This window comes from Bombina bombina, chromosome 4 (genome assembly GCF_027579735.1).
Source record: "Bombina bombina isolate aBomBom1 chromosome 4, aBomBom1.pri, whole genome shotgun sequence".
Classification (NCBI taxonomy): Eukaryota; Metazoa; Chordata; class Amphibia; order Anura; family Bombinatoridae; genus Bombina; species Bombina bombina.
This window is the reverse complement of record NC_069502.1, coordinates 34232666-34250950: the sequence shown is the minus strand read 5'-3', so window position 1 is coordinate 34250950 and position 18285 is coordinate 34232666. Positions and strand designations below refer to the sequence as shown.

General features: G+C 36.6%; 1 protein-coding gene across 1 annotated transcript in view; it reads right to left on the bottom strand.

Annotated features, from left to right (window-relative positions):
- Positions 1-1116: 1116 nt before the first annotated feature.
- Positions 1117-18285, bottom strand: part of SLC30A3 (solute carrier family 30 member 3) — a 163881-nt gene continuing 146712 nt past the window's right edge. Inside the window, exons 6-8 of the mRNA XM_053710987.1 lie at positions 4081-4186; positions 2840-2974; positions 1117-1262 (exon numbers count right to left, since the gene is read on the bottom strand). Of these exons, the coding sequence (XP_053566962.1) occupies positions 1117-1262; positions 2840-2974; positions 4081-4186 (387 nt within the window). The remainder of the gene's footprint in view (positions 1263-2839; positions 2975-4080; positions 4187-18285) is intronic.

The following is an 18285-nucleotide window of genomic DNA, read 5'->3' as shown; positions in this document are numbered from 1 at the left end:
ACAAGTTTTGTTTGCCTGCCCGGTGTGTACACTCATTAACTGAGCATGTGCCGGATGTGAGTTGCTGTGGGATTGGCTACACTATCCACTACATAAAAATAGAAAAAACAGTCCAGAGCTGGGAGTCACTGATGGAGACAGCCGTGGGGCATATTTTCAAGTTTTTAATGCATTGCCTGAGTATTTTAAGCATCATATATGCACAGAACAGACAGCATTTAATGTTTACTGTCCCTTTAAGATCAATAGTTTATATTTTACTACTTCATACTGAGCCAATTCTTGTACACAATATTCTGTCATTGGCTTATAAGACAAATTCTTATGAACTTGATAAAAAACAACTTCTGATAATATCTGTAGAATATCATGAATCTGAGCATTGCAAACTGATTTCCACCACTATTGACTCATGGATCAAAAATACTTTCCATTGTAAACACCTGTCGGTCAATAAATAACAACATTCAATATTCTTGCAGCAAAAATGGTGACTTAAAAATGACTGCATGACCCCTAATGTTGAGGAATGTACACTTGTATTTACTTCGTACACATTAGTATTCAAATCTCCCACCAAAGTCGGATATGACTCAAGAAAATGGGAAAGTCCGTCCACCAAGAGAGTAACAGGCAGATTTATAAAAGAAATTGGTATAAATTTCAGAGGTTTTTTTTTTTGCTAAACTTTCAACTTTTCAACAGAAATTACCCAACTTTAACAAAAACCGACAGCTCTCCCTCACCATAGGTAATCTATCCATCACAATAACTAAGTAAAGGCATGAATTGGATGATGCTTACATGGCTTCACTTAAAAAAAATATTTGGATGTATGTTTAGAGGAAGGTCTTTATTGACCTAATATGATGTGTTTAGTGGAAAAAATGAATGAGTGAATCATCATCTTACATGTACCTTCATGAATGAATACATGACAACAAAGGCTTCTCCTGCACTTGTTTAGAGAACAGGCACAGAAGCCTCCAAAGATAAGTTGATGATTCTGGAATGACTTTGGCCCTTAAGGTTTGCAGCCAGTTATCAGGACAGCTCGCTCTCTGGTTCCATGTTGGGTGATGGGTGGCAGGGATAAGTCCCAAAACTGTTTTAGAGTCAGCCCATGGGGTCCTGACACTGTTGGCACTCTGCCATGTCTTCCATATATCTCTCAACTTGGATGTTACTGATGAAGAACTCAAATTTTTTCTGCAGAACATCAGTGGCCTCTCTTAGCACTTCATCTGAGTCACAATTGTCATCTGAGTATATAGGAGGAAAAAAGAAATTACTTATATTCCATTTCTAAAACTATTTCAACAATTTGTGTGAGGTCAAGGTATGGAAAATGAAATACACAATTCGGCAAACAGTTTATACAACAGTTTTTGCTTTATTAATGACAATTAGCCTTTTGGATTAAATGTTAGATCATCACGTTGAGCATTTTGAGTCAATTAAATGTTTTTAGTGTTCTTCATTTGGAGTTCAGTATTCTGGACACTCTAGCATGTTATAATTTAAAAACCTTTCAGGTTGGTAATTTGGGGTTTACCCTTTAATGACCCATCTATGATTAAGAAGACATCTTTAAATCATGGCTTTCTGAGATTTTTCTGGTCTAATTTGCTGGCTTTATAAATATATTAAACCACAAATACATAGTTACTAAAAAGCAAATTATTTTAAAAGCTGTGTCTACACAGACTGTTTTGTGAGGAAACAGAAGAATAAGTTGGGATCAGGAACAAAAATAGATATCAATGACACTTGGTATGGAATGGTGAGGGGAATAAAAGGTGCTGTGTCTATTAGGAACCATTTAAAATGAATTAGCCATTGATAAATTATGGGTAAGATTCAGCTTAATTGTTATTTTTCACTGTCATCCAAAAACAGGATCATCATAATGTGCTTTTAAATTACCTTTAATTTTTTTTTATGTAAACACAACTTCAAATATTTGAGGAGTCCATTTTCTGAGGCTGAAATAAGATGTAGGAGCTTCTAGATCAACCAGATGATCTACTGATAAAAGTGTAACCAACTACAGCTTCCCCTCCCATATTTGGAACCCTGGCTGCAAACAGGTGGAGTTAGAGAGGGTACCTTAGGCTATGTAACAGGAATTCGCTAAAGGAATGACAAGTATGGCAACAAGCAGCATACAGCCCCGGATATATCAGTTTGAATGTGCAACACACAAAGATCTGTACAAATCCAGCACTTTCACACTGCTATATCTTTAAAAAGTCAAATGCCCCTGCCTGCAGCTATATTCTCCATTTCTTTAGCAAATAGCTGGATTCTAAAAATTATTTTTCCATATTTAGTAAGGAATTGGCTAATGATGCTGCTATTTTTTTTTTTTTGTCTAAGCCCTCAATTTACCTGTGTTTTTTTTTAACAAGGATCTGAGTACCTAACCCATTACCCCAGATACACGCATCACTAGGAGCTTCAGGTGCATGCATATTAATGGTAGGCTTTTATGCTAATTCCAGTAACTGAAGGTGACTTTGAAGGTTGAAAATGAACTTTTGGAATGGCTGGTTGTGTTATCATCTTGTGTTTGGAAGCAGATTCAACAGATTGTATCAAAAGTGATGCTACCTTTGTGAGCAAACCACTAATAATGGATTCTCGATCTTTGTTAGATCAATTAAACAAAAATGTTTGGTACATACAACAGTATAATACTTTGCTTGTAGGTATGGACATCTCAGTTCTCAGACTCAGTTCTCAGACTGTAATGATCACCTAACTCACTTACTGATAGTTGTCTGTACAATTACTTCAAGATCAGGTATAAACCCATTTTCATGGATGATATACTTACCTATAGCTAAGTGAACAGACACCACATTCTGGGTGAGGGTGAGAGCAGATAGACGGAGACTATGAACAGATCGAACCCCTTGAACCATCAACAGGACCTCCTTTACAGAGTTGTATGAGATACTGCGGGGAGCACCTGGGGCAGGAAACAGACAATATTATAATCTATACTACTTGATTTACAAAGCCAGAGAGTACTGCAATTTGTCCAAAGACAGCTCATCATGATCTTCATCAGTAGTGGTTCTAGACCTGAAGAGGTTAACAATTGCAGATAAAAGCATTGAAGATGCTGGGATCTGATAACGGATAATACCAATAATATTTTACTAAATTCACCATTCCACTTCCTTATTTAAATCCCTTGTTTAATCAAAATACAGTAAGCAGACATATAACATGTAAGTATACTGGGAAGATATATAAAAATTAACTACAAATACAGAATTGCTTCATACCCAACAAGTGCCAATACATGGTGCAGATATATACACAGCAATGCCCCATACAGTCTGCAGGTATTTAGCAGACTACATAATTCACAAATATAGCCAGCATTCCCTCATGCAGTGTGCAGGTATATAGTGAGCAATCCCACATACAATATGCATATATATAGCCAAAAATTACTTATGCAGTGTGCAAGTATATAGTCAGCAATCTCCAATACAATATTTGTGTATATAGCCAGCAATCTTTCCTGCAATGTGCAGGTATATAGTCAGCAGTCTCTAATATAATATGGATGTATATAGTGAGCAATCCCCAATACAATATGCATGTATATAGCCAGCAAATCAATCTCTCATGCAGTGTGCAGGTATATAGTGAGCAATCCAATACAATATGCATGTATATAGCCAGCAAATCAATCTCTCATGCAGTGTGCAGGTATATAGTGAGCAATCCAATACAATATGCATGTATTAAGCCAGCAATCCCTCATGCAATACGCAGGTATTTAGACAGCTCTCCCATAAAATATGTGCAGTGTCAGAAAATGTTATACAGGGTTTGTGTTGGTCAATTAGAGAGGCTGTGGTTCAATGGTCCTCTAAGAACACCCACTGCTCTGCCTAGTAAGCTATAACCACATGGTACACCATGCTTGCCCTACACTACATGATGCGCAGGCAGCAGCATGATCATTTGGCAACGTTGTCAGATATCTAAGAAGCAGACAGAAATAATAACACCTGCTCTGTGTCTATCAGTGTTTGTCTGTATCACTTAGTGTCCTACCTTCCATGAGTACCCAGAAGACATCTTGTAAAACAGTGATTGTAGTTCCAAGGACAAATACAGAGAAGAGGAAGGTGCAGACAGGATCTGCAATCTTATACTGAGGCTGTAAGAGAGTAGATAAGGCACCTCAGCCTGACAAAGAGAACCATAGGCAAGTATTAGCTTGTATCACCAAGCTGAAGACAAGACTGTGTATAGCCGCAGTACTGGGGTACAACATATTATTATACTACATTTTTATTGGTTATATACTAATCCCTTGAATAAACTTCAGACAATATATACTGAAAAGATATCAAGCCTTTTACTAAAAGGATGTTTTAAAATATAACATGTATGAAATTATGGTTAACAATATATAGTAAAACAAAATTAATACAATAGCACTAAATACACAGTTGAAACAGAGTTGGCTTCGTAAAAGCCTTTGATAGAAAACAAAAATATGTCATAAAACCAATTACGTAGAGGTGTTTAACTATGATACAGATCTGAAATTGTTAACAGCTCTATACTAATAAGTTGAGGAAATAGGTTTCGTAGAGACGTTTATTGTAAACCAAAGCTTATATGTTGGCACGTCTATTATGATATGTATAGAGATTACCTGTTATAAAATAGACATGTGGTTGGTAGCAGAAATATCTCCAGAGCTAAGGAGATAGAAAAATGAGAGAAAATGTATACTCTAGTCTATGTTGTAATGTAACAGAAAGTAGTACAAACCATTGTTATGACAAATGTTGCAAAAGGAAATAGTAACGTTCTGATTGGTGTTGTTCTGATTGGTGTTTAAAGACATACGGCTAGATTTAGAGTTGGGCGGTAGCCGTCAAAACCAGCGTTAGAGGCTCCTAACGCTGGTTTTGGGCTACCACTGGTATTTAGAGTCAGTCAGGAAAGGGTCTAACGCTCACTTTGCAGCCGCGACTTTTCCATACCGCAGATCCCCCTACGCCATTTGCGTATCCTATCTTTTCAATGGGATCTTTCTAACTCCGGTATTTAGAGTCTTGGCTGAAGTGAGCGTTAGAAATCTAATGACAAAACTCCAGCCGCAGAAAAAAGTCAGTAGTTAAGAGCTTTCTGGGCTAATGCCGGTTTATAAAGCTCTTAACTACTGTGCTCTAAAGTACACTAACACCCATAAACTACCTATGAACCCCTAAACCGAGGTCCCCCCACATCGCCGCCACTCTATTAAAATTTTTTAACCCCTAATCTGCCGACCGCACACCGCCGCCACCTACGTTATCCCTATGTACCCCTAATCTGCTGCCCCTAATACCGCCGATACCTACATAATATTTATTAACCCCTAATCTGCCGCCCCCAACGTCACCGCCACCTACCTACAATTATTAACCCCTAATCTGCCGACTGCACACCGCCGCAACCTACGTTATCCCTATGTACCCCTAATCTGCTGCCCCTAACACCGCCGACACCTACATAATATTTATTAACCCCTAATCTGCCACCCCCAACGTCGCCGCCACCTACCTACAATTATTAACCCCTAATCTGCCGACCGCACACCGCCGCAACCTACGTTATCCCTATGTACCCCTAATCTGCTGCCCCTAACACCGCCGACCCCTATATTATATTTATTAACCTCTAATCTGCTGCCCCCAACGTCGCCTCCACCTACCTACAATAATTAACCCCTAATCTGCCGACCGGATCTCACCGCTACTCTAATAAATGTATTAACCCCTAAAGCTAAGTCTAACCCTAACACTAACACCCCCCTAAGTTAAATATAATTTAAATCTAACGAAATAAATTAACTCTTATTAAATAAATTAATCCTATTTAAAGCTAAATACTTACCTGTAAAATAAACCCTAATATAGCTAAAATATAAAATATAATTATATTGTAGCTATTTTAGGATTAATATTTATTTTACAGGCAACTTTGTATTTATTTTAACCAGGTACAATAGCTATTAAATAGTCAATAACTATTTAATAGCTACCTAGTTAAAATAATTACAAAATTACCTGTAAAATAAATCCTAACCTAAGTTACAATTAAACCTAACACTACACTAGCAATAAATTAATTAAATAAAATACCTACAATTATCTACAATTAAACCTAACACTACACTATCAATAAATTAATTAAATAAAATACCTACAATTAACTAATTACTAATTAACAATTAAGTTACAAAAAATAAAAAAATATTTACAAACATTAGAAAAATATTACAACAATTTTAAACTAATTACACCTACTCTAAGCCCCTTAATAAAATAACAAAGACCCCCAAAATAAAAAAATGCCCTACCCTATTCTAAAATTAAAATAGAAAAGCTCTTTTACCTTACCAGCCCTTAAAAGGGCCATTTGCGGGGCATGCCCCAAAGAATTCAGCTCTTTTGCCTGGAAAAAAAACATACAATACCCCCCCCAACATTACAACCCACCACCCACATACCCCTAATCTAACCCAAACCCCCCTTAAATTAACCTAACACTAAGCCCCTGAAGATCTTCCTACCTTATCTTCACCACACCGGGTATCAGCGATCCGTCCAGGCTCCGATGTCTTGATCCAAGCCCAAGCGGGGGCTGAAGACATCCATCCTCTGGCTGAAGTCTTGATCCAAGCGGGCAGAAGAGGACATCTGGACCGGCAAACATCTTCATCCAAGCCGCATCTTCTATGTTCTTCCATCCGATGACGACCGGCTGATCTTCAAGACCTCCAGCGCGGATCCATCCATCTTCACCGACGACATCCCGACGAATGACGGTTCCTTTAAGGGACGTCATCCAAGATGGCGTCCCTCGAATTACGATTGGCTGATAGGATTCTATCAGCTAATCGGAATTAAGGTAGGAAAATTCTGATTGGCTGATGGAATCAGCCAATCAGATTCAAGTTCAATCCGATTGGCTGATCCAATCAGCCAATCAGATTGAGATCGCATTCTATTGGCTGTTCCGATCAGCCAATAGAATGCGATCTCAATCTGATTGGCTGATCGGATCAGCCAATCGGATTGAACTTGAATCTGATTGGCTGATTCCATCAGCCAATCAGAATTTTCCTACCTTAATTCCGATTGGCTGATAGAATCCTATCAGCCAATCGGAATTCGAGGGACGCCATCTTGGATGACGTCCCTTAAAGGAACCGTCATTCGTTGGGAAGTCGTCGGTGAAGATGGATGGATCCGCGCTGGAGGTCTTGAAGATCAGCCGGTCGTCATCGGATGGAAGAACATAGAAGATGCGGCTTGGATGAAGATGTTTGCCGGTCCGGATGTCCTCTTCTGCCCGCTTGGATCAAGACTTCAGCCGGAGGATGGATGTCTTCAGCCCCCTGCTTGGGCTTGGATCAAGACATCGGAGCCTGGACGGATCGCTGATACCCGGTGTGGTGAAGATAAGGTAGGAAGATCTTCAGGGGCTTAGTGTTAGGTTTATTTAAGGGGGGTTTGGGTTAGATTAGGGGTATGTGGGTGGTGGGTTGTAATGTTGGGGGGGGTATTGTATGGTTTTTTTCCAGGCAAAAGAGCTGAATTCCTTGGGGCATGCCCCGCAAATGGCCCTTTTAAGGGCTGGTAAGGTAAAAGAGCTTTTCTATTTTAATTTTAGAATAGGGTAGGGCATTTTTTTATTTTGGGGGTCTTTGTTATTTTATTAGGGGGCTTAGAGTAGGTGCAATTAGTTTAAAATTGTTGTAATATTTTTCTAATGTTTGTAAATATTTTTTATTTTTTGTAACTTAGTTCTTTTTTATTTTTTGTACTTTAGTTAGTTTATTTAATTGTAGATAATTGTAGGTATTTTATTTAATTAATTTATTGCTAGTGTAGTGTTAGGTTTAATTGTAACTTAGGTTAGGATTTATTTTACAGGTAATTTTGTAATTATTTTAACTAGGTAGATATTAAATAGTTATTAACTATTTAATAGCTATTGTACCTGGTTAAAATAATTACAAAGTTACCTGTAAAATAAATATTAATCCTAAAATAGCTACAATATAATTATAATTTATATTGTAGCTATATTAGGGTTTATTTTACAGGTAAGTATTTAGCTTTAAATAGGATTAATTTATTTAATAAGAGTTAATTTATTTTGTTAGATTTAAATTATATTTAACTTAGGGGGGTGTTAGTGTTAGGGTTAGACTTAGCTTTAGGGGTTAATACATTTATTAGAGTAGCGGTGAGATCCGGTCGGCAGATTAGGGGTTAATTATTGTAGGTAGGTGGAGGCGACGTTGGGGGCGGCAGATTAGGGGTTAATAAATATAATATAGGGGTCGGCGGTGTTAGGGGCAGCAGATTAGGGGTACATAGGGATAACGTAGGTTGCAGCGGTGTACGGAGCGGCAGATTAGGGGTTAATAATAATATGCAGGGGTCAGCGATAGCGGGGGCGGCAGATTAGGGGTTAATAAATATAATATAGGGGTCGGCGGTGTTAGGGGCAGCAGATTAGGGGTACATAGGTATAATGTAGTTTGCGGCGGTGTACGGAGCGGCAGATTAGGGGTTAATAATAATATGCAGGGGTCAGCGATAGCGGGGGCGGCAGATTAAGGGTTAATAAGTGTAAGGTTAGGGGTGTTTAGACTCGGGGTTCATGTTAGGGTGTTAGGTGCAGACTTAGGAAGTGTTTCCCCATAGGAAACAATGGGGCTGCGTTAGGAGCTTAACGCTGCTTTTTTGCAGGTGTTAGGTTTTTTTCAGCTCAAACTGCCCCATTGTTTTCTATGGGGGAATCGTGCACGAGCACGTTTTTGAAGCTGGCCGCGTCCGTAAGCAACGCTGGTATTTAGAGTTGCAGTGGCGGTAAATATGCTCTACGCTCCCTTTTTTGGAGCCTAACGCAGCCATTCTGTGAACTCTAAATACCAGCGGTATTTAAAAGGTGCGGGGGAAAAAAAGCATGCGTAGCTAACGCACCCCTTTGGCCGCAGAACTCTAAATCTAGCCGATAGTGACTGGATGATATATGTCAGATAAATGAATGAAAATCTACTAGTTAAGCGAGTATGACAAGTGAACAATAGCAATATTTGTTAAAAATATATTATATTGAAAACATTTAGGTAATCAAAGGTGGATTGGCCAATCCACTGAATTATAAAAATATAAAATACCGCTAGTGAATCAGCTATTCATAAAAGCTGACTATAGAACATACTGTATATAACCTCATGTGAACATATATACACTCATATATAGTACATATAAACAAGTGATATAAGAAATCTCATAGACATAAAAAATATCTCATAGACATAAAAAATAAATGAATTCCATTATAGAAGATAATAATAAATAAATACAATTCCAATGGCAGAAAGTCCAAAGAAAAAGTATTTTAGAGTTGCACTGTGATAAGCGAGGTGCCTAGTAATTCCGAGGGCAAAGTAGCGTTATAATCATGGATCCCAATGGTGGAAAGTATTGGTAAATAGTAGAAAAAATACACAAGAACCTGTAAAAGAAATAAAGGAAAAATATAGCAAACTAAGCGGCTAATCTGGGCGTATATAGAAATAGGCTCACCTATCGAAGCAGAGAAACTCGGGCTGGTATGTCTTAGGTGCATCAAATGTAAGTCTACGGGTTTCAGCCTTCAAACGAGGCCTTTCTCAAGACTGAGTTAAGGACTAGTATTTGTTTATGTTATAGTAATGAACTAGTATTTGTGTATGTTATAGTAAAGGACTAGAATTTGTGTATGTTATAGTAAAGGACTAGTATTTGTGTATGTTATAGTAAAGGACTAGTATTTGTGAATGTTATAGTAAAGGACTAGTATTTGTGTAAATTATAGTAAATGACTAGTATTTGTGTATGTTATAGTAAAGGACAAGTATTTGTGTATGTTATAGTAAATGACTAGTATTTGTGTATGTTATAGTAAAGGAGTATTATTTGTGTATGTTATAGTAAAGGACTAGTATTTTTGTATGCTATTGTAGAAGACTTATTTGTGTATGTTATAGTAAAGGACTAGTATTTGTGTATGTTATAGTAAAGGACTAGTATTTGTGTATGTTATAGTAAAGGACTAGTATTTGTGAATGTTATAGTAAAGGACTAGTATTTGTGTAAATTATAGTAAAGGAGTATTATTTGTGTATGTTATAGTAAAGGACTAGTATTTGTGTATGCTATTGTAGAAGACTTATTTGTGTATGTTATAGTAAAGGACTAGTATTTGTGTATGTTATAGTAAAGGACTAGTATTTGTGTATGTTATAGTAAAGGGCTAGTATTTGTGTATGTTATAGTAAAGGACTATTATTTGTGTATGTTATAGTAAAGGGCTAGTATTTGTGTATGTTATAGTAAAGGACTAGTATTTGTGTATGTTATAGTAAAGGGCTAGTATTTGTGTATGTTATAGTAAAGAACTGGTATTTGTGTATGTTATAGTAAATTACTAGTATTTGTGTATGTTATAGTAAATGACTGTTATTGTGTATGTTATAGTAAAGGACTAGTATTTGTGTATGTTATAGTAAAGGGCTAGTATTTGTGTATGTTATAGTAAAGGGCTGTTATTTGTGTATGTTATAGTAAAGGACTAGTATTTGAGTATGTTATAGTAAAGGACTAGTATTTGAGTATGTTATAGTAAAGGACTATTTTTTGTGTATGTTATAGTAAAGGACTAATATTTGTGTATGTTATAGTAAAGGACAAGTATTTGTCTATGTTATAGTAAAGTACTAGTATTTGAGTATGTTATAGTAAAGGGCTAGTATTTGTGTATGTTATAGTAAAAGACTAGTATTTGTGTATGTTATAGTAAAGGGCTAGTATTTGTGTATGTTATAGTAAAGAACTGGTATTGGTGTATGTTATAGTAAATTACTAGTATTTGTGTATGTTATAGTAAATGACTGTTATTGTGTATGTTATAGTAAAGGACTAGTATTTGTGTATGTTATAGTAAAGGACTAGTATTTGTGTATGTTATAGTAAAGGACAAGTATTTGTCTATGTTATAGTAAAGTACTAGTATTTGAGTATGTTATAGTAAAGGACTAGTATTTGTGTATGTTATAGTAAAGGACTAGTATTTGAGTATGTTATAGTAAAGGACTAGTACTTGTGAATGTTATAGTAATGGATTAGTATTTGTGTATGTTATAGTAAAGGACTAGTATTTGAGTATGTTATAGTAAAGGACTAGTACTTGTGAATGTTATAGTAAAGGACTAGTATTTGTGTATGTTATAGTAAATTACTAGTATTTGTGTATGTTATTGTAGAAGACTATTATTTGTGTATGTTATAGTAAATGACTAGCAATTGTGTATGTTATAGTAAAGGACTAGTATTTGTGTATGTTATAGTAAAGGACTAGTATTTGTCTATGTTATAGTAAAGGACTAGTATTTGTGAATGTTATAGTAAAGGACTAGTATTTGTGAATGTTATAGTAAAGGACTAGTATTTGTCTATGTTATAGTAAAGGACTAATATTTGTGTTTGTTATAGTAAAGGACTAGTATTTGTGAATGTTATAGTAAAGGACTAGTATTTGAGTATGTTATAGTAAAGGACTAGTATTTGTGTATGTTATAGTAAAAGACTAGTATTTGTGTATTTTATAGTAAATTACTAGTATTTGTGTATGTTATTGTAGAAGACTATTATTTGTGTATGTTATAGTAAAGGACTAGTATTTGTCTATGTTATAGTAAAGGACTAGTATTTGTGAATGTTATAGTAAAGGACTAGTATTTGTGAATGTTATAGTAAAGGACTAGTATTTGTCTATGTTATAGTAAAGGACTAATATTTGTGTTTGTTATAGTAAAGGACTAGTATTTGTGAATGTTATAGTAAAGGACTAGTATTTGCGTATGTTATTGAAGAAGACTATTATTTGTGTATGTTATAGTAAAGGATTAGTATTTGTCTATGTTATAGTAAAGGACTAGTATTTGTGAATGTTATAGTAAAGGACTAGTATTTGTCTATGTTATAGTAAAGGACTAATATTTGTGTATGTCATAGTAAAGGACTAGTATTTGTGAATGTTATAGTAAAGGACTAGTATTTGTGAATGTTATAGTAATGGATTAGTATTTGTGTATGTTATAGTAAAGGACTAGTATTTGTGAATGTTATAGTAATGGATTAGTATTTGTGTATGTTATAGTTAATGACTAGTATTAGTGAATGTTATAGTAATGGATTAGTATTTGTTTATGTTATAGTAACGGACTAGTATTTGTGAATGTTATAGTAATGGATTAGTATTTATGTATGTTATAGTAAAGGACTAGTATTTGTGAATGTTATAGTAAAGGACTAGTATTTGTGAATGTTATAGTTAAGGACTAGTATTTGTGTATGTTATAGTAAAGGACTAGTACTTGTGAATGTTATAGTAAAAGACTAGTATTTGTGTATGTTATAGTAAAGTACTAGTATTTGTGAATGTTATAGTAATGGATTAGTATTTGTGTATGTTATAGTTAATGACTAGTATTTGCGAATGTTATAGTAATGGATTAGTATTTGTGTATGTTATAGTAAAGGACTAGTATTTGTGAATGTTATAGTAAAGGACTAGTATTTGTGAATGTTATAGTAAAGGACTATAAACAACATTAGATAGCTTCATAGAGTACCCAGATTGTGAGCAGATTTATTTTAGCAAGACAGTTAAAGCTGAACAAATAGTACTGAGGTTCTGCCTTATGCTACTATAGATTGGTTCTCAATAGTTTGGGAGGTCTAAACAGAAACCTATGGCTGAACCAAATATATTTTACAAAATGCTTTACCAAAACATGGAACTGATAGCTACAGGTGAGGTGAAACAAAAATAAAAAACTGCAGGATAACCCTTAACCCAGCCACTTATAAACATCATCATTTACAGATCATCCCCCCTCTCTCTGCACCTGTCACCGATCAGAAACCCTTAGAAATCAGACAAACAGGATTATTTTAGAGACCATGCTGGAGTCATTTGATTATCATTAACCCTTTGAGTGCTAAGTACTTTCCCACCTGGGTGCTAAGCTGATTTAATTTATTTTTTTATTTTGTGAAAAAAAATGTTTTAATTTTTTTTTTCCAGACCCCCGAGACTTACACCATTGGAAAGATGTATTACCTTTCCAATGGTGGGTCTTGGGGGTCTGTAGCTTCTTAGATGCCTGAGATAAAGGCTTCTAAGTCGCATACCCCCTTGCCCTATACTTTGTATTGACAAATTGTTAATAAAGTTGCGCAGTGACGTCATCACGCAAAACATGATGCCCCAGCGATGCCTGTCACTCTACAGGCACGATCGCTGGGGTAGGAGCGGGTGGGAGCCCCCAGATCTCCCTCAAGGTGGGAAACTCTGTGACGGCTCAGAGTAGTCATTAGCACTCAAAGGGTTAAACTACTTTAGAAATCATTTACAAATCATCAGACAGCACCAGACTTGTAATGTCATCAGCTGAGGTAATACATTCTGGGTGATGACCTCAGAATGATCAGCAAATTACCTTACTGATTACATCACAAGTATGAACAGCCAGTGAATGACTCTAGAGTCATCTCATTTAAATATTCCGGCCTGTGGGCAAACTTCAGTTTGCTTCTGATGAGTAGTCTAGAATCATCTCATTTAAATATTGCGGCCTGTGGGCAAACTTCAGATGGCTTCTGATGACGAGTAGTCTACAGTCACCGATTACTTCAAAATGACTCCAGGAAGATCATACTTTATGACTTTGGTGGACTCAGTTAAAGGGACATAAAACCTAATTTTTTTCTTTTGTGATTTAGATAGAACATACATTTTTTTTTTAATTCTTTATTTAACCCCTTAATGACAGAGGACTTACCAGGTACGTCATAGGAAAAACTTCCCTTAATGACAGTTGACGTACCTGGTACGTCCTCTGTTGTCTGAACTGCTGGAAGCGATCCTGATCGCTTCCAGCTGCTTACAAGGGATTGTAGTGATGCCTCAATATTGAGGCATCACTGCAATCCCCCATTTAACATACCGATGCAGAAAGGGCCACTCTGTGGCCCCATCTGCATCGGCTATGGATGTAAACAAAGTCGTCGGTGGGTGGGAGCAGCTTTTGGCACTATGTTAGGTACATCCTTAGTTGTGTTTTTCCCCAATCGGACTTACATTGTCGGCAGTTTGCGCTCGGATCGCATTTGCGGCCGGGGGGGGCGGATGCGCACGCAAAATATGCTTCCAACTTCAAAAAAAAAAAGCATCAATGTAGATGCAGGGGATCTCCTTTCTTTAGTAAGGGATCTGGGAGGGGGAGGGATGTATATTATTTAGAGGGGCCAGCTACACTACAGAAAATAAATACTTCATATAAAAAAAGTAAAAAAAAAATATTTTGGGGGGCAAATTGGGTACTGGCAGACAGCTGCCAGTACCCAAGATGGCGGCAAATAGATAGAGGGGGAGGGTTAGAGAGATGTATGGGGGGGATCAGGGAGGTTGTGGGGTAAGGGGGGATCCATCACTGCAGACTGTATGAAAAAATAAAATAAAAAAATTAAAAATATTTTTATTTCAGTACTGGCAGACTTTCTGCCAGTACTTAAGATGGCGGTGACAATTGTGAGGTGGGGGAGGGAAGAGAGCTGTTTGAGGGGGGTCGGGGGGGGTCAGGAGGTGGGATGTGTCAGGTGGGAGGCTGATCTCTACACTAAAGCTAAAAATTAACCCTACAAGCTACCTAATTAACCCCTTAACTGCTGGGCATATTACAAGTGTGGTGCGCAGCAGTATTTAACGGCCTTATTATTAACAAAAAGCAACACCAAAGCCATATATGTCTGCTATTTCTGAACAAAGGGGATCCCAGAGAAGCATTTACAACCATTTGTGCCATAATTGCACAAGCTGTTTGTAAATAATTTCAGTGAGAAACCTAAAATTGTGAAAAATTTTAGTTTTTTTTTTATTTGATCGTATTTGGCGATGAAATGGTGGCATGAAATATACCAAAATGGGCCTAGATCAATGATTTGGGATGTCTTCTAAATATAAATATATGCATGTCAAGGTATATTTTGGGATTCCTGAAAGATATCAGTGTTCCAATGTAACTAGCGCTAATTTTGAAAAAAAGTGGTTTGGAAATAGCAAAGTGCTACTTGTATTTATGGCCCTATAACTTGCAAAAAAAGCAAAGAACATGTAACCATTGGGTATTTCTAAACTCAGGACAAAATTTAGAAACTATTTAGAATGGGTGTATTTTGGTGGTTGTAGGGGTCAAAGTTCGAAAAAGTGTGTTTTTTTCAATTTTTTCCTCATATTTTATATTTTTCTTTATAGTAAATTATAAGATATGATGAAAATAATGGTATCTTTAGAAAGTCCATTTAATGGCGAGAAAAATTGTATATAATATGTGGGGGTACAGTAAATGAGTAAGAGGAAAATTACAGCTAAACACAAACACTGCAGAAATGTAAAAATAGCCATTGTCATTAAGGGTAAGAAAATTGAAAAATGGTCCGGTCATTAAGGGGTTAATATCCAACAGGTTATACAAATTGATTTAAACTTGTATTATCACAAGGAGGCATGCAAAAACATAAATAAAAAACATGCTACAGCACCACACAGGGTGCTATAATCAATTTCATTTTAAATAAGAAATCACGTGTAAAAGGATATCTCTAACAATAAACGTGCTTGCTTCCATCCTATATAATAAAAAAACTGACTAATAAGTTTACAATAAAATGGAAGAAATCAGGATTCACTAAATTAACCTGACCTATCCTGCTGTAGGAGCTGAATTATCTCTCCACTCATTTATGTAATAACCTGTTGGGAGGAGTTTTTATTTTCCCTTTATTTATTTAACTTAAAACACCGACATATAACATATGACACCAGGCCTTAGCCTGCCTTTTCACTATCGAAAACAATCTTTTCCTGATCCAGGTAGACTTGATTAGGGCAGAACAAAAATATAACGAACAACAACAAAAAAAAAAAGAGGGGAGAGGGGAAAGAAGGGGAATAGAAAAACTACCATATGCCAAGCAATACAATTTCTGAATATCTGAACGGATAAATTAAGTGGTCGATCTCACTCGGAGGGAAAGATTTAATAAAGACTGGCCACTTCTTAAAAAAAGAAATAACCTCACGTTCATTTAAGTTAGTATCCACCTGCTCAAGAATACATTGTTTTTTTAAGCAATTTTTGACCTCTGGAATACTGGGGGCTGACCCTCCCTTCCATTTTTTAAGAATTAAATATCTGGGGGTCGATCCGATATAAAGCGTCGCCCGCAAAAGCCGGCGACGCCAATAATTGCGCGGATTTGGTATCCTATATACGGCGTAAGCTAGAAGTTACGCCCGTATATTTCTGCCGTCGCCCGCAGTTTTTTGGGCCATAGGCAGGTATACCAAACCCGCGCAGTTTGGTATCCAATATGCAGCGTAAGGACTTACGTGGCGAGAATGGAGAAAACTTACTCCATTTTCACCTCGCCACAAAAAGCAGCCGTAAGAAGCCTTACGCTGACTATTGGAGCCCCGTAACTCCCTAAACTAGCTGCTAAAATAAACCTAACACCTAACGCATGCGCAATGTCTATCTCCCTGTCAACCGCGATCTTCTAAAATAAACCTAACACCTAACGCATGCGCAATGTCTATCTCCCTGTCAACCGCGATCCCCCCCCCCCCCCGAAATCCCTAATAAAGTTATTACCCCCTAAAACGCCGCTCCCCGACCCCGCCGCCATCTACATAAACTAACCCCCTACTGTGAGCCCCTAAAACCGCCGCCATCTACCTTATCTATCCCGTAATCTGACCCCTTACACCGCCGCCACCTATATAAAAATTATTAACCCCTAATTTAATCTACCTACCCCGCCGCCAGCTATGTTATCTATATTAACCCTAAGTATATTATAGTTAATATAGTTATTACATTATATATATTAACTATATTAACCCTAATTATATTAGGGTTAATATAGTTAATATAGTTACTATAGTATTTATATTAACTATATTAACTCTATCTAACCCTAACACCCCTAACTAAATTTATATTAAATTAATCTAATTAATTTATAAACTAAAATATTCCTATTTAAATCTAAATACTTACCTATAAAATAAACCCTAAGATAGCTACAATATAATTAATAATTACATTGTAGCTATGTTAGGGTTAATATTTATTTTACAGGTAAATAGTTAATTATTTTAACTAGGTATAATAGCTATTAAATAGTTATTAACTATTTAATATCTACCTAGTTAAAATAATTACCCAATTACCTGTAAAATAAATACACCTACACTATCAATAAATGTAATAAACTACAAACATCTATCTAAAAATACAATTAAATTAACTAAACTAAATTACAAAAAAAAACAAACCCTAAATTACAAAAAATAAAAAAAAGATTAAAAGATTTTTAAGCTAATTACACCTATTCTAAGCCCCCTAATAAAATAATAAACCCCCAAAATAACAAAACTTCCCTGCCCTATTCTAAATTAAACAAATTTCAAAGCTCTTTACCTTACCAGCCCTTAAAAGGGCCTTTTGTGGGGCATGCCCCAAAGAATTCAGCTCTTTTGCATTAAATAAATACAATCCCCCCCCCCCCCATTACAACCCACCACCCACATACCCCTATTCTAAACCCACCCAAACCCCCCTTAAAAAATCCTAACACTACCCCCCTGAAGATCTCCCTACCTTGTCTTCACCACACCGGGCCGAACTCCTGATCCGATCCGGGCGATGTCGTCCTCCAAGCGGCAAAGAAGAAATCTTCCTCCGGCGATGTCATCCTCCAAGCGGCAAAGAAGAATTCTTCCTCCGGCGATGTCTTCCTCCAAGCGGCAAAGAAGAATTCTTCCTCCGGCGATGTCTTCCTCCAAGCGGCAAAGAAGAATTCTTCCTCCGGCGACGTCTTCCTCCAAGCGGCAGCAAAGTCTTCATTCTTCCGGCGGCATCTTCAATCTTCTTTCTTCGCTCCGCCGCCGCGGAGCATCCATCCCGGCCGACTGCTAAACTTGGAATGAGGTACCTTTAAATGACGTCATCCAAGATGGCGTCCGCCGAATTCCGATTGGCTGATAGGATTCTATCAGCCAATCGGAATTAAGTTAAAAAAATCTGATTGGCTGATTGAATCAGCCAATCAGATTCAAGTTCAATCCGAT